This window comes from Gymnogyps californianus, chromosome 1, assembly GCF_018139145.2.
Source record: "Gymnogyps californianus isolate 813 chromosome 1, ASM1813914v2, whole genome shotgun sequence".
Taxonomy (NCBI): domain Eukaryota; kingdom Metazoa; phylum Chordata; class Aves; order Accipitriformes; family Cathartidae; genus Gymnogyps; species Gymnogyps californianus.
In genome coordinates, this window is record NC_059471.1 from 152,672,301 (window position 1) to 152,694,548 (window position 22,248).

General features: G+C 39.9%; 1 protein-coding gene across 3 annotated transcripts in view; it reads right to left on the reverse strand.

The window, feature by feature from the left end:
* The window catches only part of PKP2 (plakophilin 2), a 46,349-nt gene extending 24,307 nt beyond the window's left edge, over positions 1 to 22,042 (reverse strand). For 2 of the 3 annotated variants that reach the window (XM_050906486.1, XM_050906477.1), the window contains exons 1-6: positions 21,811 to 22,042; positions 13,996 to 14,063; positions 13,435 to 13,469; positions 10,696 to 11,400; positions 4,518 to 4,656; positions 1,288 to 1,495 (exon numbers count right to left, since the gene is read on the reverse strand). In XM_050906486.1, coding sequence (XP_050762443.1) covers positions 1,288 to 1,495; positions 4,518 to 4,656; positions 10,696 to 11,400; positions 13,435 to 13,469; positions 13,996 to 14,063; positions 21,811 to 22,024 — 1,369 coding nt within the window. In that variant the 5' untranslated portion in view covers positions 22,025 to 22,042. Of the gene's footprint in view, positions 1 to 1,287; positions 1,496 to 4,517; positions 4,657 to 10,695; positions 11,401 to 13,434; positions 13,470 to 13,950; positions 14,064 to 21,810 lie in introns of all 3 variants that reach the window. The other variant, XM_050906470.1, reaches the window with a different exon arrangement.
* Positions 22,043 to 22,248: the final 206 nt, after the last annotated feature.

The following is a 22,248-nucleotide window of genomic DNA, read 5'->3' on the forward strand; positions in this document are numbered from 1 at the left end:
GTTCTCCAGCTTAGGGAGCACAGTGTTTCAAATACTTAAAAGAATGCAGAATTACAGAAGGTCTCAACATGCCTTTGCTTCAAGGCAGGGCTGCTTGACACCTTCTGTATCTTTTCAAGCACTTGTTATTTTAATAGCTAGTGTTCCTGGTATCTTTAAAGATCACTTGAAATAAATCCCCATTCATAATGTTTTCTCCATTTATAAAATATAAGCGTGCTCTTCCTTTGCATGCTAACTAGAATGAATGTGGGTCACAAGCAGTTGACTTCCCAGAGACACACTATGGTCAAACAGGAGTGCAGGGATGAAGTGGTGGGCATTTCTTAACTGGCTGCTGCAAAGCCAACAGGGCAGTAACGACAGGTTTCTTTGTGAGTAATAGTGGACATTTCCTTCCACCATTCCTTCTGCTACATTGATGTACAAGAGGTGTAATATGGGGTTTCTGATCCAAAGGGTTCTTCCTTCAAAATTGCAATAGGCCCTACTCATTTTTAACAGTTCTTCCTCAAGGACACTGGAAATAAAAGGATGAGAACATAAGCCCTGCAAAGACTGAATCCAGAGTGCAGGCCACTCCACTGATGGTGCCGTATGATCTTTACAGCCAAACGGATGTCCTGCAGGAATTCTGTCCCCTGCACACAGAAAGGAAGCAAGCTGTTGCTGTGGCAGAGTTTTCTGCTTGTCACAGATCTGAGAAGACAGACTCGGGTGTAGACAGCTAGGAGTGAGAGAGCTCAGAGTAGAAATTTGGGGCAGTAGGATTTGTGGGGAGTAGGACAACCACTCTCTATCCACAGCACCTGACAGTTCTGGGGGACAGCCTTCAACAAGGAGCTCCCAGTATTCACTGGCAGCATAGTGTCAAAAAGTGAGGGCTGAGTTGCTGCATAAGTAGCGGGCATTAATTATGGTCCCAGGCACCTCTGGGACTGCTCTGATCACTGCTCACCAAAATGGTTCTACAGAATTTGCTATTTGGAGCCTCACTTTCTTTTCTGGAATATCTAGGACTTTAAGCTTCCTGCAAATAGACTCATGTCATTTCTGAAGAAGCTTTAAGAGGGGAAGTTGCAGGTCCTAGTGTCTTCTTACTGTCTTAAGGACTGGTCTTGACTAAGGACGTTGGAATTTCACCCTAAGGGAAGAGCTTAGAACAGGTGACAATGTTCTTGTATTTAGTCACTAAACATTGAGCCTAAGTAAACAATCATGTACCTCTCACGGAAAGCTTGTGTGCTACTTAAAGCACTTCATGCTTGACTGCACAGAAAACACTACCTGTTATTTGCTTTTTAGTCTCTACATCCCTGGTCTGTCGGAGTAGGTGGAGCAAGAGCGGGATCCCTTTCTGCTCTGACACTTCCAGTTTGTTGTCATTGTCCTCAAACACCAAGTTTCTCAGAGCACCACTTGCTGCCCGCTGGATGTCCTCGTTCTGAACGTCAAGAAGCTGTAAAAGTTTGGGGATACCACCAAGTGAGAAAACCTGTGAGGAAAACAAAACACAGCAGAGAATAGTTAGATACTGTAAATTACAAACTCCACCCTCCCGCCCAGCAAAACTTTAAATAGTCATAGGGACTTTTTTTGTTTGTGCCTATTTGAAAGACTTGAAGCACAGATCATTAATCATTTGGACATGACTGTTAACTTCTGGGCTTTCATATGAGTCATAGCTAAAACCCACAACTAAAGGAGGCATCATATTTTAATAATTAATGTAAGAGAATGAAACTAAATCTCTTCCAGCTTTGCTGCGGATTTGTACTCTCTGACAAGACATTTAATTGCTCTGTATTTTAGCTTCCATGTTGGTGAAATGGATATTTGAGATTTAACTCTGGAACATTTATAAACTGCTTTGAGATTTCTGGATGTAAAATGTTCCTGATGTGCCAAGTTTGGTTTTTTTCCTCAACAGCCAGCATGACGGAAAGACAGTATTTTTCTCTGTTAACTTCTGTGTACGTATTGAAAGTGTATTAACTAAGAATACATTATACTTAGTACTTCTTATCTGTGGCATACTGAGAAAAAATAGTAAACTAGTAAACTTCAAAATGTAGACCATTAAACATTGTAAGCTAGTTAACTGCTGAACCACCCACATTTAACAAAGACTACTCTTCAGTGTCTAATTCTTTAGAAAATGAGGTTTTGGCCCCAAATGAATAAAGAATTATGAAGATGTTATTTTACAGCAGCTGTATGGAAACAGATAGTTTCCAAGTTCTACATGTTGTGGCAAATGACGAATCCTATATGAGCTGTGATGTGGCATAAGCAAGCCTTAGCTCATTTAGGAATGAGTTTACTATGGAAAATACCTTACATTCATGTACAATTGAGTACGGTTTCCTCCAGCATCTCAAAATGCCATATGGTTTTGTGGATAAATTCATCCTTGTGTAGAATCAACAGCATGTGAAAGACTTAGAAATCTGATACAACTGTTTTGAGTAGTCCAGAGTTTAATGATAAAAAGAATTCAATACGACCGACAGGAAGAAATGAAATGTAACAAAGCCTTTTGCCGTTCACGCCCTGGCAAACTACACTGCCTGCCTGCCTGCGCTCTGATTCAGTTGTACAAAAGGCACAGTTTCTTGCTACTGCACTGCTGACCTGATTCCCCCTGCATTCATTCAGCAATCATCTAGATGCTAGCAGAATGAAATACAGAATATATATCTTGAGGTAAGTGGAGCATAGAATATACTAAAGGCACATTGACCTATTTTATCATAGTAGATAAGCCCTTTTGACACCGATACCGTAGCTGGTTGTGTTTTTTAAACATTTATGCAGACTTTTTGCTGGTAATTTTAAGGGATTTATAGCTCTTGTAAAAGAAGTGGTGCTATTTTGACCTAAAGTGCAGAGGAGAATTGACAAAAGCTATTGACTGGTCTTTCTAAATTTTCATCAGTAGACCAAATTCACCAACATACTGTAAGACCACAAGTTCACACGAAAAAGAAAAGCCACTAGACCCACAGACTATCAAGTATCCTGGAACAAAGCATCGGGAGACACAGAAATGGAATGCAGGCTGAAAGGCTAAAAAGGGGAAGGAAGACAATGCCAACGTGAACAAGTCTGATGGGCACCAAACTGAAAAACTCAGCTAGGATATGTGGGATAGACAGAAAAATAGAAGAAGGCTTCAGGCTGACTGCTCCAATTTGAACTCTTTTACTCATCCACTTGTTTTTCTGGGAAGCTGCCTGAGACAGGTTTGAATAACAAACCACCTTCAAACATTCAATTCTGAACCTCTGTCCTCAGTCTGAACCTCAGACTGAAGTTAAGGCTGTTAATTGTACTGCTGTTTTTTTCCAAAACAGGCTTTGATCTACCGTGAAGCAAGTTAAAACTACCAAAGAACTGAGTGATGTTTGGCTGTCACTGAACTGGACTGCATATACATGAATATGGAGTGAAGGCTGAGATTACATATGAGTAATACTGAGCATATTACAAAACAAAGAAAGTGTAAGACTTTTTTTTAAATGGTTGAAATAAACAACCACCTTACACATTCATGTACAGAAGTGTTCAGCAAGAGAGCCACAACTGTGTTCAATAGTGAAATTTAAAGAAAAGGAAGAAGAGAATATTTTTTATATACCCTCTCAAAAAACTTGTAAGAGACTTAACAAGTCTCTTGTAAGAGACTTAACAAATTTGGTTAATCCAAACAACGTATTAATGCGTTTGTGCAGTCCCAGCAAGCCCTTACTAGTTTGGCTAATCCATACACTGTATTAACGCATTCGTGCAGTCCTAGCAAACCCTGAAGCTTGGATAAGTTTGCACTGTACTCCCGGAGTTTTCTTTTCTGGGATTTTTCTGTACCAACGGTGTAAGCATGCCAGTCAAAAATGAGAGACAGGAGCAATTATATTGACAAAAAGTTCAGACTCTACGACTTATAAAGGCTGAAAGAACTATGTTCGTTTGGCCTGAAAAAGAGCAAACTAAGTGGGTATACACTTAGCAGTCTTAACATATATGAAAAAACATTATCAAGGGGACAGAAAAATAGACATTTTTCTCCATATCCATCAAGATAGGGTAGAAACTAATCAACTCAGTTTGCAAAAGGGAGATTTAAGTTACAGTTTAGGAATAACTGGTAAGGGTAGTAAAGCTCTCTGACTGCTTGCAGGAGCTTGTGGGATCCTAGTCAATGGGATTTTTTAAAAGTTGGTCATAAACATCTGTAATTACAGATGGTTTGGGTGAATTCTTACCCTACATTTCTATGTCTCCTATCACAAAATACTAAAGACCAAATTTTTGCTAGCATAGATGAGTGCCATTCCATGGATTTAAAAGAATCTGCAGCAAAAAGCATCAGCATATTTTAGGGAAAATATTCAACATCAGTATCCTACAAGGTTTCTTGGAGTGTCTTTTTTTTTTCATGTTGGCACACAGTGCCATACAGTATAGAAAGTTATTTGCTCTACCTGATTGTAACTGGCATAAAAATAATTACTTACTTTTCTTCTGGCATCTGCCTTCTGGAAGCACTCATGCTGTATGAAAGTCACTGCAGCAAGAATCCTAGGTGTGAACTGTGTATTTTCACTCTTCAGTATGCTCACTGCACGCTCCAGCGTCATCTCCCCTTCTGGGCTCCTTAAAATCATAGACAGAGGAAATACAGTGAAGCAAGACTGCAGAAAAATCATCATTTAGCCTGTGAAATTTCTTGTAATACCAAGATTTTCATATTTTTCAAGTAACTTTAGCTTTTCTTAGAAAATTATTCCCTTTCCAGTGGCAGAAAATATTATAAAAGTTTTAAGAGATACTAATATTCTGAGGGAAGAGAAAATCATAAATGGAAGTGTTGCAACAATGAGAGGTTCTGGACAAAGCAAGTCATGCTTCAAATTATAAAACCAAAATGGAAACATCAATGGATGAAGGACTAAGATTCAAAAGGAGGTCATAACCAAATTAGAGTGTCTTTTACTGATCATCAAGATACCTTGATGTTTTTCTCAGTAATGTGATGATTGCTTTTTTATATTTGTTTTCATGCCTTTCTTCAGTTTCTCAGTTCCCAGACTACATATATGCAGGGCTCAGTACCTTCTTTTTTCAAGCTTACAGAAGTTGTTCTAGTTCGAAATAGATGGGCAAAGCCTTTTTTCAGGTGGGACAAAGTAAAAACACCACTCATTAAATAGAGTATGTGTATCGCCTGTGGTAGGATTAAAAATGTGCGTGGCTATTTTCCTCCTAACTTCCAGCATGTTTGCTTGAATGATAATTGTGTTAGACAACCATATAAAAAATTGGAAAGAGAGGTCACCAGACCCATTTTTTCCCCAGTAAATGGAACATAAAACAATTCATGGCACAATCAGGTGCATTAGCTCTGGGACAGGTGGTTATGTTCCTCAGCCTTTTTATTTACTTTTTGTTTCAAATACTCTCCACCTAGAGAAAAAAAAAGTGTGTGGGGAGGGGGGCGGGGAGAAAGTGGACAAAACATGAGTATTCTATTGGTTTTTTTAAACCAAATAATTTTGTAGAACCAGATCCCAGGCTGGCCAGACAGGGACGAGAGGGCAGTCTGTGAACTGCAGTGTAACAAGTAGTCATTGGCAATAAATCCCTACTTCAGAGCTTCAGAATCAGAATGGCTTACTTGATAATCAACTCGGTAAGTGCATCTAAAATTAGAAATTTTGACACAATTACCTTTTATGTTAAAATAGGTGCCTGGGAAATAAATTGGCTTAAATTGAAGTTTTGATTTTTTTTCTTTTAACTAAGCAGAAATATTAAATAATAAACAATGTTCAGAAAAGTGAAATACAAAATGTTTTGATACTGAGAAAAGAAACATTTCTAAAGCATGTGTTTGTGGACTGCACCAGGAGTCATTCAGTTCTTCAGCTCTGAGATGGTCTCAATAATTGACTGGCAGGAGCAAAAGAGCCTGAAGTCCAGGCTTGCCCAGAATGGGCTCTGGAGGAGCAAGATAGACAAACCAGGCAGAAATCAAGCAGATTTCTCACAGGAAATCTTGCTACAAATGCACTGAAATCCAACTCTTTTCCCCAAAATATTTATGATGAACTCATGAGCTCCGAGACAAAAATGGATTTTGCTGGAATTTTTCCTGCCAGCTACCCTGTAAATCAACATCTGCTGCTTGCTTTTGCTGAGGCAAAAGACAATTAGTATGGCTGCAAGGACAGCAAAGAAATGAAGAACAATTTTGATGCACCTGTTGCAAAAGAAATTATACTCCTGTACCCTGAGGTTTCCACCTGCTTTTATATTTCCCTTTGGTATAAATCATGTTATTTCTTGTCTTCTCCTCTCCTCTGAATTAGTGTTTTGAGCAAATACACTGCATCTATAGGTGCTGAGGCATGCTTGTGCAAGACAAAGATGAAATGAAGGGGACAGCGTGTTGAGGATGTCAATGGAGAGGTTAAATCAAAGTGAAATTAGACAGAACTATGGTCAGTATCTCTAGTACCCTGGGCTCTGGTCTGGCAATGCTTACAGCTTCCAGATTTTCAGAGTTTAGTTCAGCCTGGATTTAAAACAAAGTAGCTACTAAGTTACTCTAAGTTGCAAGTCGGATGTACTGATCAGAAACCTACTTAGAGATCTTGAACAATGAGTAATGGAAAAATCCAGATCATATTTCTTCTTCTTACTCTCTTCTAAGTGGAATAGAAACACAGGCTTTTCAAGCTTGGGTTTTAGTCAGGTTTCTTAAATCAACAAGAGTTTTGTGACCATGTTATATATGTGCACATGTGAACATGCCTACCTGCCTGTTAGTCACTGCAATAACTTTGGAGTCCTTTGACCAAATTCAGTCACCTTCGACACAGTGGCAGACATCTCCGATGTATTAAATTGTGAGCCATTTCAGTGACTAACAGCAGAGAAGGACTCTATCCATGCACTTTCCAAGGTCAAGATTGCTGCATGAGCTGATCCCTCATGGGACACCAGAGAATCTACGTGGGAACTCAGCCTCAGGATGCCAAGGACGTCCCAGAGTAGGAAAGGTCCATCAGCGGTCACTGCCAGGCTGAGATAAACACATGTACAGCCAGAGACCAAATTTCTAAGTGCTGGGTTTGTAGATCTGCATTGAGACTGAAAGCAGCCCACCATTCACCAGAGTTATCCCTTCATGGGTGATACTCCTTCACATGCAGTAGCCAAAATTTTTCTCTCCTGTTGTGCACTGCTGTACTAGGATTGCTCTTCATTGGATAAAAATAACATTCACTAACGTTTTATCTGACAGTTATAAAGGATGCAATATAATCTTTGACCCTCAATGGTATTCATAAAGTTGCAGCACCCTAACTCGGGTCAAAATAGCATTTGATGCAATGATTCCATCCTACCCTAAAATATTTACAGGCAACTTAATAGCCACGTGGCTGATTAGCACGTGTAATGACAACAAACAAATGGACATTCAGGCTATGGTTGTTAAACAGAACAACGATTTGACAAGTTCTGACTTCACCTTAATTGCCAGAATATAACATTTTCGAGATATATACACTGTATTGTCTAACCATTTTGTGACAGCTCTCAGCACATTTAGAGGTCAGACTCTGTAAGCAGCTGTTTCTCAGACAGCTTCAGGTTGAATCTCTCTCTTTCCTAAGCCCTTGATATCAGAATGCTTCACTTTACCAGAAGATACAGAGACAGCATCTCTATACTCTGATTTTTCTACTTTGATTTCATAGCATGAGCTAATTCTTCTACAGAAAGTTTGAAAATGCTTTTATATATATTTCCAATGCTATACACAGCTAGTCCACTACTTCTCTTTAACCTTACACAACTATTTTACATCCTCTTAATTAACCTTGGAAAGACCTAAATTGTGATTTCCGTAAAAAAGCACAAATTTCTAGAAAAATCAAATTACTCAGAAAACAGGCTTCTCTTTTTTTCCCCCTTCCAGTATTAAGGGGACAACAGGTAAGGAAGCAATATATCAGATAATGCAACCTTAAAATCAAAGAAAATGGGAAACGACAAGAAATGTGAAAGTCTCTACTAACTTCTTAAACTGAGAAGTCTTGTCAGAAGAAATTATTGTACTACTGGTGGAACGATGGACTTCAGTGAAATATCTCTGATTTGACAGCAGTGTATACCCCAAAGCAAAATGTTGTCTATTATGTTTTAAATACTTAATTCTACATTAAACTGTGCAGTAGCTAGATGTGGATGAACCGGAATGTACTACAACCAGAATAGGACTTCTGCATCAAGCCCTTCCAGTGGCGAGAATTACAAAAGGAGTTATTAAATGTGCATTTTAGGTGTCTGAAAATGGTAATAATGTATGTGGATACCATACACACATTATTACATCAGCATGTGTAACATACTGACTTCAGTCAGCTAAAATGGCTATAGTTTCTTCCTCATCATTTAAGAATCTAGTGGTGCAAATCTCTTGTGGAATTGTATCTTACATGCTGCTTTTCACCAGCTGCTTCACTAATATAAGCTATTATATTTTACAGAGACTTTTTTTAAACTTTGGGTAGAATAAAGAGCCCCTCACTCCCCCAAAAACCTAGCTATGAAAGGGCCAAGAAGGGCCGCGGCCATGTCCAGCCCATCTGCTGCACCAACTGCGCCCGCTGCGTCCCCCAGGACAAGGCCATCAAGAAGTTTGTCAGCAACTAAACCACTAAAGTAGAACCTAGGATATTTGAAAATCTAAACAAGATATGTACAAGTAAATTAAATAGAAGTACTGAGACAAATGAAATCTATAAACATCTGCAAAAGGAACTTTAGAGGCTTTCACAGCACTTCCAATTGTTTTCCTCTGTAATTTCCAGCAAAAGCTGAACTTAAAAACTGGCACTTAAGGAATTATGCTGTCAAAAAGATTTCCATTAGGTCACAAATCTTCCACCTGAGTTCAGCATGGTCTCAAGCAAGCCACTTGCACAATGACTGAAGATAGATGTTTACATCTGCAGGTATGAAACACACTTTGGTTGATATTTGTGCAGGCAGACAACCAGACTCCAGTGTCTGCACCTGCAAAAGAAGAACCAAAATTGCTCCTACACAAAACTAAATATCAAAATTGCTGGTTGTGGCTCAGAAATGCACTCAAGAATGTGCTTGAAGTTAAGTAAATGATTAAGTCAATGGGATACATGCCTGTTTGTAAATTGTCTTACATATACAAAGGTAAAATTCAGGACCTTTACAAAGTCCTCCCAGGTACCTATTTTCAACATTACTACTCCCAAATCTTCAGCTGTTGTGAGCTCTCAGCTGTTTTTTCTGGACTTGCTGTAAAGACTGAATACTTAAGAGTCACATCATTAATACCAGATCTCTTAACTCCTACATAACCCAGAGGTGAAAATTTCGATCTAGATCAGATGTGGGCACATGACTGTATATGTTTGTAAACCTAGTCATAACACACAACATGTAGTTGATGACAGAAAATACCTGATCTGTACGTAGCAGTGATATCAGATGATGTCTCATCTCACACAGTAGCAAATTTAGAAAAAGAAGAAAGGTGGCCTTCAGAAAAATGAACTTAACAGCTACACAGTTATGGAAAAAAAGACATTTCTTAATAACATTGTTGTAAATTATACCATGATTAACTTACATAAGAAACCTTGGGATCCTATTTGGATTATGAAACAACAACAGAAACCACAGTAAACAGTGCAAGTAACCATCTCCTGTTTATCGAGTGGTTTATTCTGCCCATTGAACCTTAAGAGCTCTGGAAACATGAAGAATTATTCTAAAATGAAAAAAATATTCACTCCTGAGGGGAATTTCAGAACTGATAAATTTTCTCTTTTGAAAATGGAACCGATTTTAGACATTCTGAAATCTTCTCTGGTAGGGAATTTCAGGGGGAAAAAAAAGTAATTGGGGGGTGGGGGTGGGGGGGGAAGCTTCTAAGATTTTAAACAATTTTCCTGAAGTCTGGGGGCAGCTTTGGGAATTTCTGCCATTGAGCTAACAGGGCTTCAAATTAAGGTAGTGTCCTCAGAGCATGTAGGATCTCACAGTAGTGAGAAGCTCTGAGGTCCTTAGATTCAGAGCAGTTTATATTTGTTCTAGGGATGGATGGTGCTACAGAGCTAAGAGAAACTTCTGCCTGTGTTTTAACTGAAGTTTATAGAAACTAAAGTTTCCTTGAAACCATGAAGGATTTTTAACTGGAAATTGTCAATCTGCCAAAAACTGCTTCACTGGTAGATTTCTGACCTATTCTTGTGAGAACCAGTGCTGAAATCATCTGGTCTCTTACGAGCACAAAATTTGCCAATACCTTACTGCATATTGTGACTTAAGTTGTAAACTACTCAGTGACTACTTCATGTCTCCTTATAAAATTGATTAACTCTTGGCAAAAGGGGGTCCCAAACCTGAGCAGGAGGTGTGGGGCCTGCAGTATGTACATACACATACATCTTTTCTGCCTTTCCTCTGTTGCACTGGAAGTGGATTTTTAAAAGCAAATCTACTTTCTGCATCCTCTGCACTGACATTTCATACACTGTGTTGGCTGCTGAACCATAAGTTGTCAGTTTACTTTCTCTTTTTAAACAGGTTCCTTTCACCTGTGACACCCCAGAACTAAAGCGGATCCTGCATTGTGCTTACCCTAGCTGAGATCCACTGATGGTGACTTGTTCACTCTGCAGGAAACCATTTCTCCCTCCTGCTGCCACAGCAGCTGTCAATGGCATCCTCTTCCCATCTGTTTCTGCAGCGACACTGGTTATTGAAGCTGGCTGGGAAGCTTCCCTCCTGGTCTGTGTGCTTCTGAAAGTAGTTTGGTACCAGCTGGGCCTTAAAGATTGCCTGTTCTGAGACCCCAAACGGGAAGCAATTGGTGATCTCACTTGTCCCATCGCACTGCCTGAGGCCAGGTAGTTCTCTTTCTCCAAAAGGTTGGTCATACTGCGACTGTTGCCTGCTTGATGGTACAGAGGTACAGTAGGGCTGGGGTAGACACCATCAAGGATGGCATCATTAATAGCCCCCATGTGGGAGTGTCTCTTAAAGGAGCGTCCCCTGTTCACTGAATCACGAAGAGTGTAACCAACGATCTCAGACCGAGCATATCTTGGTGGGACAGTTCCGCTGGATCTCCTGCTATCTCCATGCCTCATGGAGAATCCAGTTGAAATCCCTCCGTCATAGTGAAAATCATTGGACACATATGACAATCTTTCAGGACTTCGTTGAGGTGAAACCTCTAGTCTCTTCAGAGGCTGCCTTTGAGCTCTCTCTTCCATTGTCTTGTAAGTAATCCTCGTCCCCCAGCCATTTGTATAAGAGGATGGTGAGGCCACCTGTTCAAGGGTGCATAAAAGAACAGGAGTCACACTAAGACCACAGCATTTAGGATTAATAGCAAAGAAACCAAACCAAAAAAGTAAAGATAAAAATTCTAAGGTCTGCTATCAGAATCAGAAACCAAAATGTGAGCATCACCAAAATTGCGTATTAAATGGGATTCTGCAACACTTCTTTCTATCTGCCTAATGAAGGTCTAAACATCAGGAGTCAAAGTCTAAGCATCTACTCTTCTGTCATTAACTCAAAATAGGTGCATAAATCAATTATGTCTGGTAGCGAACAGTCTGCTTATTAATGGAGATTTTAGTTTCAGTTTGAAACTCCTTGGAGATTAACACCCACATCTGCTACTAAAATTAAATTCAAGGCTGTCCAATAGACAGAAGAAAATTAATCAGTTAGATATTAAAATTTTATGTTAAAGTGTCTGCATATTGCTATTAACCTTATTAATATAAGGTTATTTAGCCCTCTCGTTCACTTTGTGGTAGGATCTAGTAAGAAGAGATAGCCCCTTCCCTGTTTGTCTAACCTCTCAAAAATGAAGGAGATTATGTAACATTCCAAGGAAACCAAAATGAGCATTTCACCATCTCAATGGTTTGCCTAATTCTACAGTCGCAATTTAAGATGATTTTTCTTTTCCTGTCCCTAATGGGCACGGACAGTAATGGATCATCATCTTGCTTTATAATTTTCTCTTTTCTAAACTCAACAAACCCACTTCCTTCAACCTTTCTTTGTAGCATGCGTCTTCAAGATTCTTACTGTTTAGGTGTCATTTGGGGCCTCTCTAATTTTTCTACCTTTTTCTTATGCTCTAAATTGGCCATCATACTCTATTCAAGACCTTCCAGAACTAAATCAACTTGGGAGACTATCTAGCCTTGAAATAGAAGAGTCATGGCCCAATTTTTTTAAAATCAGTAAGCATAGTGGCATCCAGCCATAAACCAAAGCCCCATATATTCCATTTCCATGTTGTATTAAAGTTTTGTAATATTAAAGTCATTTTTTAAAGTAAATGAGAAGCTTACACAAGTTATTAATTGAAGGGACAGTGCTTAGCAGATAGTTGCCAGACTGAAATCCCTTAATTTCACTGTTGAGGAGTTACTGAGGGTGATAATTGACTCACAAAAGGAGTAAAGGTAGCTGAGACTAGTAGGCTGAGGCAAGGATTGTTGGATATATCTGTTTATTCTACAGAAGCTATGCAAGGATATCTTTATCTTTTGTTTGGGGATAAGGAAATTAATGCTTTTGTGAAATACTAGACCTTGTGGCTTTTTCTGGCTTTCACACAGGACAAATAGTCTCTCTTTTTTTTTTTAACAGACCCCCCACCCCCCATCCCCGGAAAACTGTAGTATTTTCTTGTGGTTCCTATGTCACCTCCAGTTTTCCTCTTGTTGCTCTCTTTTAGAAAGGAAGGATTCACATGAAATAATATGGTCTGGATGATAGATAAGAACAGAGGACAGGAGAACAGAGAAGGAAATATATTTAAGTAAATGGTTCTAACTCTCCCCATACAGAGCCAGAGCTGCTTCATTAACTGGCCAGAAGCTGGGCTATTTCCTTTAATGACAACAAGCCATGCTTGAGTAATCTAAAATCAAGAAAGAATTGGCCCCTCCACATACAGTTATTTATTAAATAAATATTTCTGTTCTCAAGCTGAATTGCTTTCAGTTTACTGATGTAATGCATTGCTATTGAACTATGTGTTGATTTCCAAGTCATATGGTTGCTCCCTCAAATAGGTTCATACCAGTTATAAGCTGTGTCACAAACCCTACAGAAAATCAATTATTTATCTTAGCATTCAGTCCATGAACCCAAGAAAAGTTGGTCAAAATAACAAGTGAATTTATGATTAGACAGTTTAGAAACACCATCGTATTGCAAGGACTGTACTGCTGAAATTCTTGTAATGCTAAAACAGGTTACAACAGGATTATTTTAAATGATAAGGAACACTCTACCTGTCCTCGTGAAACTAAAGCTATCTGTTTTCCTGTGGTGCTGCTTAATTCCCTACTCTCTTTCACCACATTCCCAGCTCCTACCTATGCTATTCGTTACCCTGCCGGATCACTGGACTTCCTCTAGCAACCTCCAACTGTTCAGCTGGGTGAGCGGCAGCACGGCCTCCAGCCGCTTTGAGCTACAGATGTGCTGACTGACCTGCTGCCTCGTGGGATGGACAAAGATCTGACTTGTCACAGCCTTTGCCTTAGTGGGGTGTTAATATTGTTTTTCATTTCCTACCCCGATGCCAATTCTCACAAAACCAACAGGATTGCAAAAAGCCCGTCTGTACGACTGAGTTGAATTTAGCCACTGGGCTCAGAAGTCACTGGAAGTGGGGAAAATGTTAACAGATCTCAGTTGTAAAAACCTCATTTTCTAGAAATCAGGCTTTAAAAAAGCAAACAAGCAAGCAAGTAAACCTTGAAACACCATCTACATGCTACTATTTGTGGTAACAAAATGAATAAACTATGCATGTGATAAATTTATTTCTATTAGTTGTCTTCTTTTCCTCACCTGGTTTGACTGGTAATATGAGAAACCACAGGGAATTCTTGGTGCAAAATCACTTTCAGTAATCCCCATGTTATAGACACGCTCTGGAACACTGGATGCACGGTGCAAACTGCCTGTAACCAAAGACTAGTATTAGTAAGATTTTAACAAAACATGATATTGTTATAAAGGACAATTTACAGTACTAGGGAAATGTTCCAGTATGCACTGCCATTAATATATATAAGCTGAAAATCAGACAGGGAAATGATGGAAATATGTTTGCATTCGGCGTATCACATTCAAAACACGGCTAAGCAAAGCTTTCAGAGGATACAAGCTATTTTTTCAGTTTCCTATTTATTTTACTTAAGACATATTTTTAACTTTTAGAAGTCTTGTTGTTCATGCAGCTATTTAATGAAAAATGTTTTAAGAAAGCAAGCTGATATTTTAAATATCCCAGATAATGACAGATGATTAAGTACTGAGAAATGGTATCACTGAACAGCTAAGAACACTTATTTTCCACTGTAACCACTTTGAATATATGCATGGTTTACATTAGAGGCTGACTATAACATGCACAGTACACAAGAAATTAAAATATTGCAGCTGCAGATTGTAGATGAGAAACATGGGTTGATGTGTATACCTCTGTTACTGTGCACCCTAGAGATGCAATTTTCACAATGTACCACTGTAAACAAATAGCATACACTGAGTATAGACTGTTTATTTCATAGTTGTCTACCTCAACTGCTGATGTTTCTTCTCCCTTAGGTGCTAGTTTAATGATAATATATTGGAGCAAGTAATGCTTCATTAATCTTCTCAGTGCTTCACTCAAAGAGCATGAAGAGTCCACGGACAAATTCTATGGCTTATGGAGGCACGTGGCATAGGATGCTGTAAAATAGGGCCGTTTAATGACACTTCAAATCTGCACCTGAACGGTTCACAAATCCTACAAATAATGTAGAAGATCCACAGTGTATCTGCTTTGACTCTTTTTTTCCATGACCCAGCTTTGAAAATAGAACAGTGCATTGTGATTATTTCTTTCATTAAAACTGCATTCTTCTTTTAACTAAAAACAAACCAACCAACCAACCAAAAACTTCAGGCTGCTTCTTTTTCACTGATACAATGCATTTTCAAAGAAAAAGTGCTTCTATTAATATATTTTTTTAAAGCAACAGATACTGCTGAAATAATTATTTATGATATTCCTGTGTTACTATGAGAATCAGCATATAGGAATACAAATAGCACAGAGAGGTTTAAAGAGGTGAAACAGAAGTTGAAAGCACCATATACCTCAAATCAGTCATAAATGGGGCCAGGGTGTGCTGCAGAAGTTTAGGCTGAACAGATAACAGTGGTCAATAAAGAAGTTAATTGGCCATGAATTTTCAAAATAGCAGATATTACCTGAGATACTACAGAAAAGAAATCTAAAGAAGCAATCATTAACTTGGTCAAACTGCTGAAGTCTCCACTTCTAAAAATAGTAGGAGTCTCATGCCCGTGGGAATTCAGGTGCCAAAACCATGCAGGCAAGTGCCTGTTGGGATTTTTGAAAGCACCTGGGGTATGTGTGCTGAATAGGTGAGACTTTCAGTTCGTGGAGTTAGACTCTGGGCTTCATTAGGTGCACACGGGTATCCCTAGGAACTTCAGTACACCTGTATCTTTGATCCTTAATGTCCGTAGTTAGTAAAGGGCTCGACAACGATGAAAATAAACAAGAGACTCATGTAATAAGAATAATTTATGAATGATTCTCACTAGTATGTAGCTACCTGGATAAGTCCAAATTATGTATAGTATAATATAATATAGTATAATACAATGTAATAGCAGACTGCAATAATTTGAGGCCAAATTCAATCATACTTTGCAGTTATTTTGCTTATTTAATCATACTTTCCAAATCTCTCATTTTGGCCACGCAAGACAGATTTAAACATGTATTAGGTGATTTGTTAAGACACATTCATGGTAACTTTGCATCATGAGAGTGGAATGATGCAGCTTGGTCAAACTCATGATTTGGATTGTAGTAATTCCTTTGTGACATTACAAGGTTACCATAGCCCAAGGATTACCCAAGTACATGAGAAAGCAGTAAGAGGAAACTGTTGTTTTATACTGCAAAAAAAATCCTGCCAATGTACACTGACATCCAAAATCTACAAATTCATATAAATCTCTCATTTGTGTGATATAATTCCCATATGAATGTACTATTTCAGGTGCCCAGTAAGACTCCATCTTAGCCTGTCGCCTGTGCCCGCTTTTTAAAGATTCACTTTATTAATTGCTGCATATTAAAGTACTTTCATATAATGTCTTTAAATACAGATACATATACATTTCTGTTTCTTTATAGTTAGTATTTTTTGTCCAGCTTACTTTACTTAGTAAGAAATTACTCTCAGTTATTTATCTACTTAGGGCATAAAGATCCTTTGAGCAAGTAATTTGTGCATGTTTTAGGTAACTCTAAACTCCCTGTCTTTACTAAACAAATAAAAAAAAAAGAGGATAAATTAAAAATAACAAGGCTGCCCATGAACTAGTTGAGGATAAACTACATATCTAACAGCTCCCTCTTTGCAAAAGCAAAATACAGTCAATCAGAAATTGTAACACTCGGTATTCTCCAAGTAGTCCTCTTTTTTTAACCTTCAGTCTCCCTGTGAAACTATCCATCCATAAACATTTTTCTCTTTCAGAGATAAACATAGTATATGTTAGCTTATGGAATTTCACTTTGCATTTACAGTATCTCTTGCTTGCTCTTACCACATCAGTAAATTATTTTGCCTGCATTTTAACTGTAGATTTATTAGGTAGACATAAAATGTATGCCTTTTTACTGTGTGCTGTTTACTTGTGCCAAAAGCCAGTGTGTTAAATGAAAAAGTGGTAACTGAAATGCTGTGTCTTTCCATCCAGTTATGAGATGCAGAATAGGTGATCAGCCTCTGCCAGCGAGGCTTCCTTCAGCTTATTTTCACCATACTACAAAAACCTACATGTCTTTCCCACCTCTCAGATTTGCTCAGTACTACATATATTCAGAAATCATTAGGCAGTCCTTATACACTCAGTGCACTGGTTTAAAAAAAAAAAAAAAGGGAAAAAAAGCCATGAATGATTTTTTAAAAAAAATTTATATTATGGGTTCATTTACTGTTAGGATTAATATTTTCTAACTGTGAGACTCAGTGTCTTAAGTCTCTCAAAAACTCTCTCTTCAGAAAATATGCACGTGATTCAGTTACTCATCCATAGGGGACAAATGCTATTTGAGAAGCCATAGGATACCGCACTTGATTTCCAGCAGCCAGACAAGAAAAGGATGGGTTTCCCACAGGCCCTGCGTCATGTCTGTCAACCCATGAGGATATTTTGGAAAACTCAGGCATCTCAGATAGCAGCACACACCCATGTGTGGGCAATTGAGTGGAACCGTTTATCACAGTCTCCTCTCTACCCTGTCAGTATGAACTAAAGCAGCTCAGGAACGCTTTGGATGTGGTTGGTGGAGGAGGAAAACTAAACCCCTTCACTCTTCTCCACGCCTAAAATAAAAGCTGTACAAAAATCACCTGATACCGCAACAGTTACAACAAAATTTTAAGACACTTTCAGGAGGGATACACTACAGATGACTGAGCAAAAATGCCATCTGTCTTCACAGAGGCTCTTCTCGAGGCCCCTTTGTTCCCCTGGACGTGACAGGCCCAACATCTCCAAAGGCCTTCAAAATTCCTCCCCAGCAATCACTGCCTATGGCTGCAGACAGATCAACCTCCTGTTTGCTTGGCTTTCAAAACCAACAATGACAAGAGGCATCTCTAAGATATACGATATATGAAAGAGACAATTATCCTCCATTAAGGAGTTAGGTGTATCAAATTCCCCTTAAATCATGTAGCGTTAACTCTCAGTTCTGAGTCTTTTTCAGCACTTTTGTATTTGAATGGTTACCATGAAAGCCAAATTTTGGCTTTAAACCTCCCACTGCAGGCATCAATGTAGCTGTACCCTGTACACAGAAGTCTATTAAGGACTGCGGTATTTTCATGCATCCTGAGCACCCACCTGCTGAGTGTCCATTGTCCACTCTTGCTCAGGGTAGGTGGGTGATTATATCCTCAACAGAGACTCCTAAGTGTTCCTGGACTGTCATCTTTTAATCCTTTTTGATACTCCACCACTCACGATGGACTGAGACGGTGACATTTAAGAATGGCATATCAAAAACTTCACTGAATCAGTCCATCTAGAGATCAAAGAGCCTTCTTTTCGATCATGCTCCTTCATCACTCTGCCAGCACATGCCTGGTCCCAAAGGAGTTTTTCTGACATTTTTTACTTTGTGCTGGTCAGTACATTTACACAAGTGCTCAAATTTAAGAAACAAGATTTATTCTGGTTCAGGAAGCAGAGGTGAGGAATTTAATGAAACCAACAAAAAGTGGAAGTCCCCAACAAGGAATTTTTTCTACTTCCTTTTCCCACACAGATATAAACAGAAAATCACTACGAAGCAGTTAACATGGTCAGAATTCTGCAAAATAGAAGGCTAAGCATAGAAAACTCCCACAAACTCCTAAAAGCAAGTTTAACAAAAAATACTACTAGGAATTTTAGAAATGAAGAAACATGAAGAACAAATAAGGCTCTGATTGTAACCGTCTTGTATCTGATGCTGTTGATTTGGAAATCACATAAGTTTTAACTCTGTTTTTTATAAACACTCTGTGTTTATAAAACTCCGTGTTAGAGAAGGAATCTCTACAAAGACAGCAGTTCATCAGGCCATTTGGTTTTGTATGATGTATTACTCAATTCTGCCCTCATTTTTTACAATGGAACTAATAAGGATGTACAGGATGTACAGGAAAGTAGACTTTAGTCCAGAGATTATACTAAAGAAACAGAAATACCACAAATGAATTTAAAAAGCCAATCAAAATCCAAATGGACCAAGATCAGAGGCAAGTGGACTCATAAACAGAATAAAGTTTAACAGACTCCTAAAGTGTACATAAAATAATCAAAGTGTTGCATCATACGCGAGCTGAAAAACACCAGTCATTAAGGTATATGATTCTGAATGACATTTTTCTTTGGTAAGGCTGAACCATCTACCATTCCGTTTCCATCCTTAAAGAGCGTTCAGAAATTTGATACGGCTGCTTTAGTTGTTCAAAATTTTTAAGGGCAGCATAATCTTTAATTTATAAAGGCTCAGCAACTGATGAACTGGAAAAGTTGCAGCTGTTGTTAAACTACTGCTGGAAAAACTATTAACAACGTTTGACAACGTCTTGAAAACACTTGAGGTAGTACGTAACTTCAATCATTTGGCAGCCGGCGGAATCCTCAAATCTGAGGATGACCTGAATTTCTATTATAAAAAAGAAGAAATACACCCTCAAAAAGGGGGGAAAAGGGCATGAAACAGCAAACAATATGGGGGTAGGAGGCAAAGAGATGTTTTTCCATTTAAAGGTAATGCTGAAGGCTAAGCAGACACCTTTAATTTGAAACTCTAAGGAGAAATTATGCTGCCTGACAGAGTACTTCTTGCAGCTTCAAAGCTTCCAGTACAGTCAGTGGAAAATAGGTGTGCACAGATGATACTGGGTAAGACCTTTACTACCACTGATTTTTCATACCCAGTGGTTATGTGCTTGGCTAAATTTAGGCATGTATGTGAATACCCTGGTTAGGTATGTGCTAAGTACCTTGCTGAACAGAGTCTGAAATACTCCCACAGACAGGACAGTTATATCACGGGGGCCTGCTCCTGCTCCTTCTAAATCTTTGTATAGTCTTCTGTGCAACTGCAAACAATATGGGACCCTTGGTGAATGTATCTAGAAAGCTGTTACAATTCAGAGAAAGTGAGGTTTTTGCATGTAAAAGAGTGCATATTTTTAAAAGGTACCCTACATACAAGAATTCAAATGTTTCTCAGAGCACAGTCAAATTTTGAGCAAGTCTATATAGAAAGCACATTGGGATACACATGCATACATACACGTATTTTTCAGGAAAGTCAACATGTTAAATGCATGATAGGCATTTGATTCACATTATATACTTAAGATATAGATAGACAGATATACATACGCATATATATTATACATATACATATGTATGTATAAATACTTGGAATACATTCCAGTTCCGTTTATTCTTTCTGAGTTTTGCAGTGGGACTAAAAAACGTACAGTGAGTTGGGCACAAGAATACATTTGAAAGAAGAGAAGTTCATTTTGTGTATGAACAATACATGTAACAGACATGTCATTTGCCACTCCTGATCCTGAAGCTTTAAAGTTTTGGTGTCTCAGAAATGCAAAGGGCTCAAATACTTGACCTTTAGAAAAACAAAGCAAACCAAGACAACTATCCCCAAATCTATCAGGTCTGTTAATATATTCCAGAGATGTTAAGATGAGTTAGGAAGATGGGAACTTTGTTTTCATAGTGGTTTACGTCTGGTTTAGAGACACCATCTCAGGTTCATGACACTGTATCATTTATTAACTATTGCTTAAAAAGCTTTTCCCAGGCTCTCTGTTGAGAGAAAAAGAAATTAAGTTACTTTAAAAGTGCTTAGAAACCTTATTTAAATAAGAGCAGCCAAGCTAAGGACTTGCATGTGTAGCTGCACATTGCACAGCTGTGTGTACTCGTTTATGCAATTTGTGTATCTGGTTTTTCTGAGCAGAGTACGTCCATGTCTGCATTGTATGCATTTTTCGCCATCAGGCATTTTTTAGATAGAAGCCAGATGAAGTACAAGGAAACATTCCTCTGCCTGACAAGACAGATGAGTGAAGTATAGTTATAAATTTAAAGACCTTCAGCTCACAACTTTTTGCAAATGAAAGGTGACAGCTTCTTTAATGACAACCAAGCAAACAGGGTATACAGCCTGTAAGTCAGTCATAGCTTCCTATTTAAAAAACAGGATTAAAGTTTTCATGGTAAGGGTTGCTTCTTCTTTTTTTTTTAATTTACTTTGAAAACAACACATCTCTTCGCCATTAAGACTAAACCCCTCAAGCAGCTTGCCTTTAACCCTCAGCACCCGACAAAGTCACTCTGTGGGTGCCCGACACTGCCGTTGGACCCTGGCTGGGGCAAAAGGCACAACCGTGCAGACCTTACTGACGGATCTGGCCTTCTGGCTACAAGATCTTAGAAGCAAGGATTGATTGACGTCAATTTGTATCACGCACGTCAAAGAACAGGGTAAATAATGTCTGGTAGTGTTATTGTTCCGTGTTTCCCGTTCACGCCTTTCCTAGAGTTACTTTTCCAAACCTCCTTTTAGTTCTTTTTTTTTTTTATTTCGAGGTGAAACAAGGAGAAATACTTCCTACGTTTCTTCCCATTTTATTTTGCAAACAGGGCCAGTGGGTAAAGCTAAAGTATTAAAATAAGCACAGTAAGCGGCTGCTGGATTAGGAGAATTTCGGCTCGCTTCTTCCCTCGGGCAGCAGTAAACTGGGAGCAGCCCCCGCCACTCACCCAAGTTACTGCGGTTGGGAGGGAGAAACTTCTGACTCTCTTGGGTGGGAAAAAAGAAAGGGAACAGGCGAAAGAGCCACGATTTTCTGTCAAACCCGGTAAAGGCCAATGACCGGTACCTCGGCTGCCCCGAGCAGCCTGCACCTCCCAGGGCCGGGGAAGCGGCGGACACGGCTGCGGCCGCCCGGGGCCAGCTCGGGTCTCACCCCGGGGCCGCCGCCCCGGAGCCCCTTCCCGTGCTCCCGCCGCCGCCGAAACCGCCACCGACAGCCACCAGACAGCACCGAGGGGCGCAGGGCCGAGGCGGGCACTCACCGTTGTGCAGCGAGCCTCGGCTCTTCCTGGCCAGCGTCTGCTGGACCTGCCGGTGGATCCGCAGCGCCTTCTCCTCCCCGGCCCGGCCGCCCGAGAGCTTGAGCCTGGCCTCGGAGGGCAGCGCCAGGCTGGAGCTGTCCAGCTCCCCCAAGATCTGCTGGCCCAGCACGGTGCGGATGTAGCCCTGCTCGGCGGCGGGGCCGCGGGCCGCCATGGGCACAGCCGGGCGCCACTCCGCTCCGCGCCGATAACCTGTTGCGCCGCCGCCGCCGCCTCCCCAGCGCCGGGGCTCAGCCGCCGAGGGCCTGGCCGGGTCGGGCTGGGCCGGGCCGCGCCCAGCGCCGCCCCGAGCTCTGCCCCGCCCGCCGCGCAGGTGCCAGGCACGGCCCGCGTCTCCGGCCCGCTCCGCCCGCCGCGGCCGGCCGCTGCCGAGGGCTG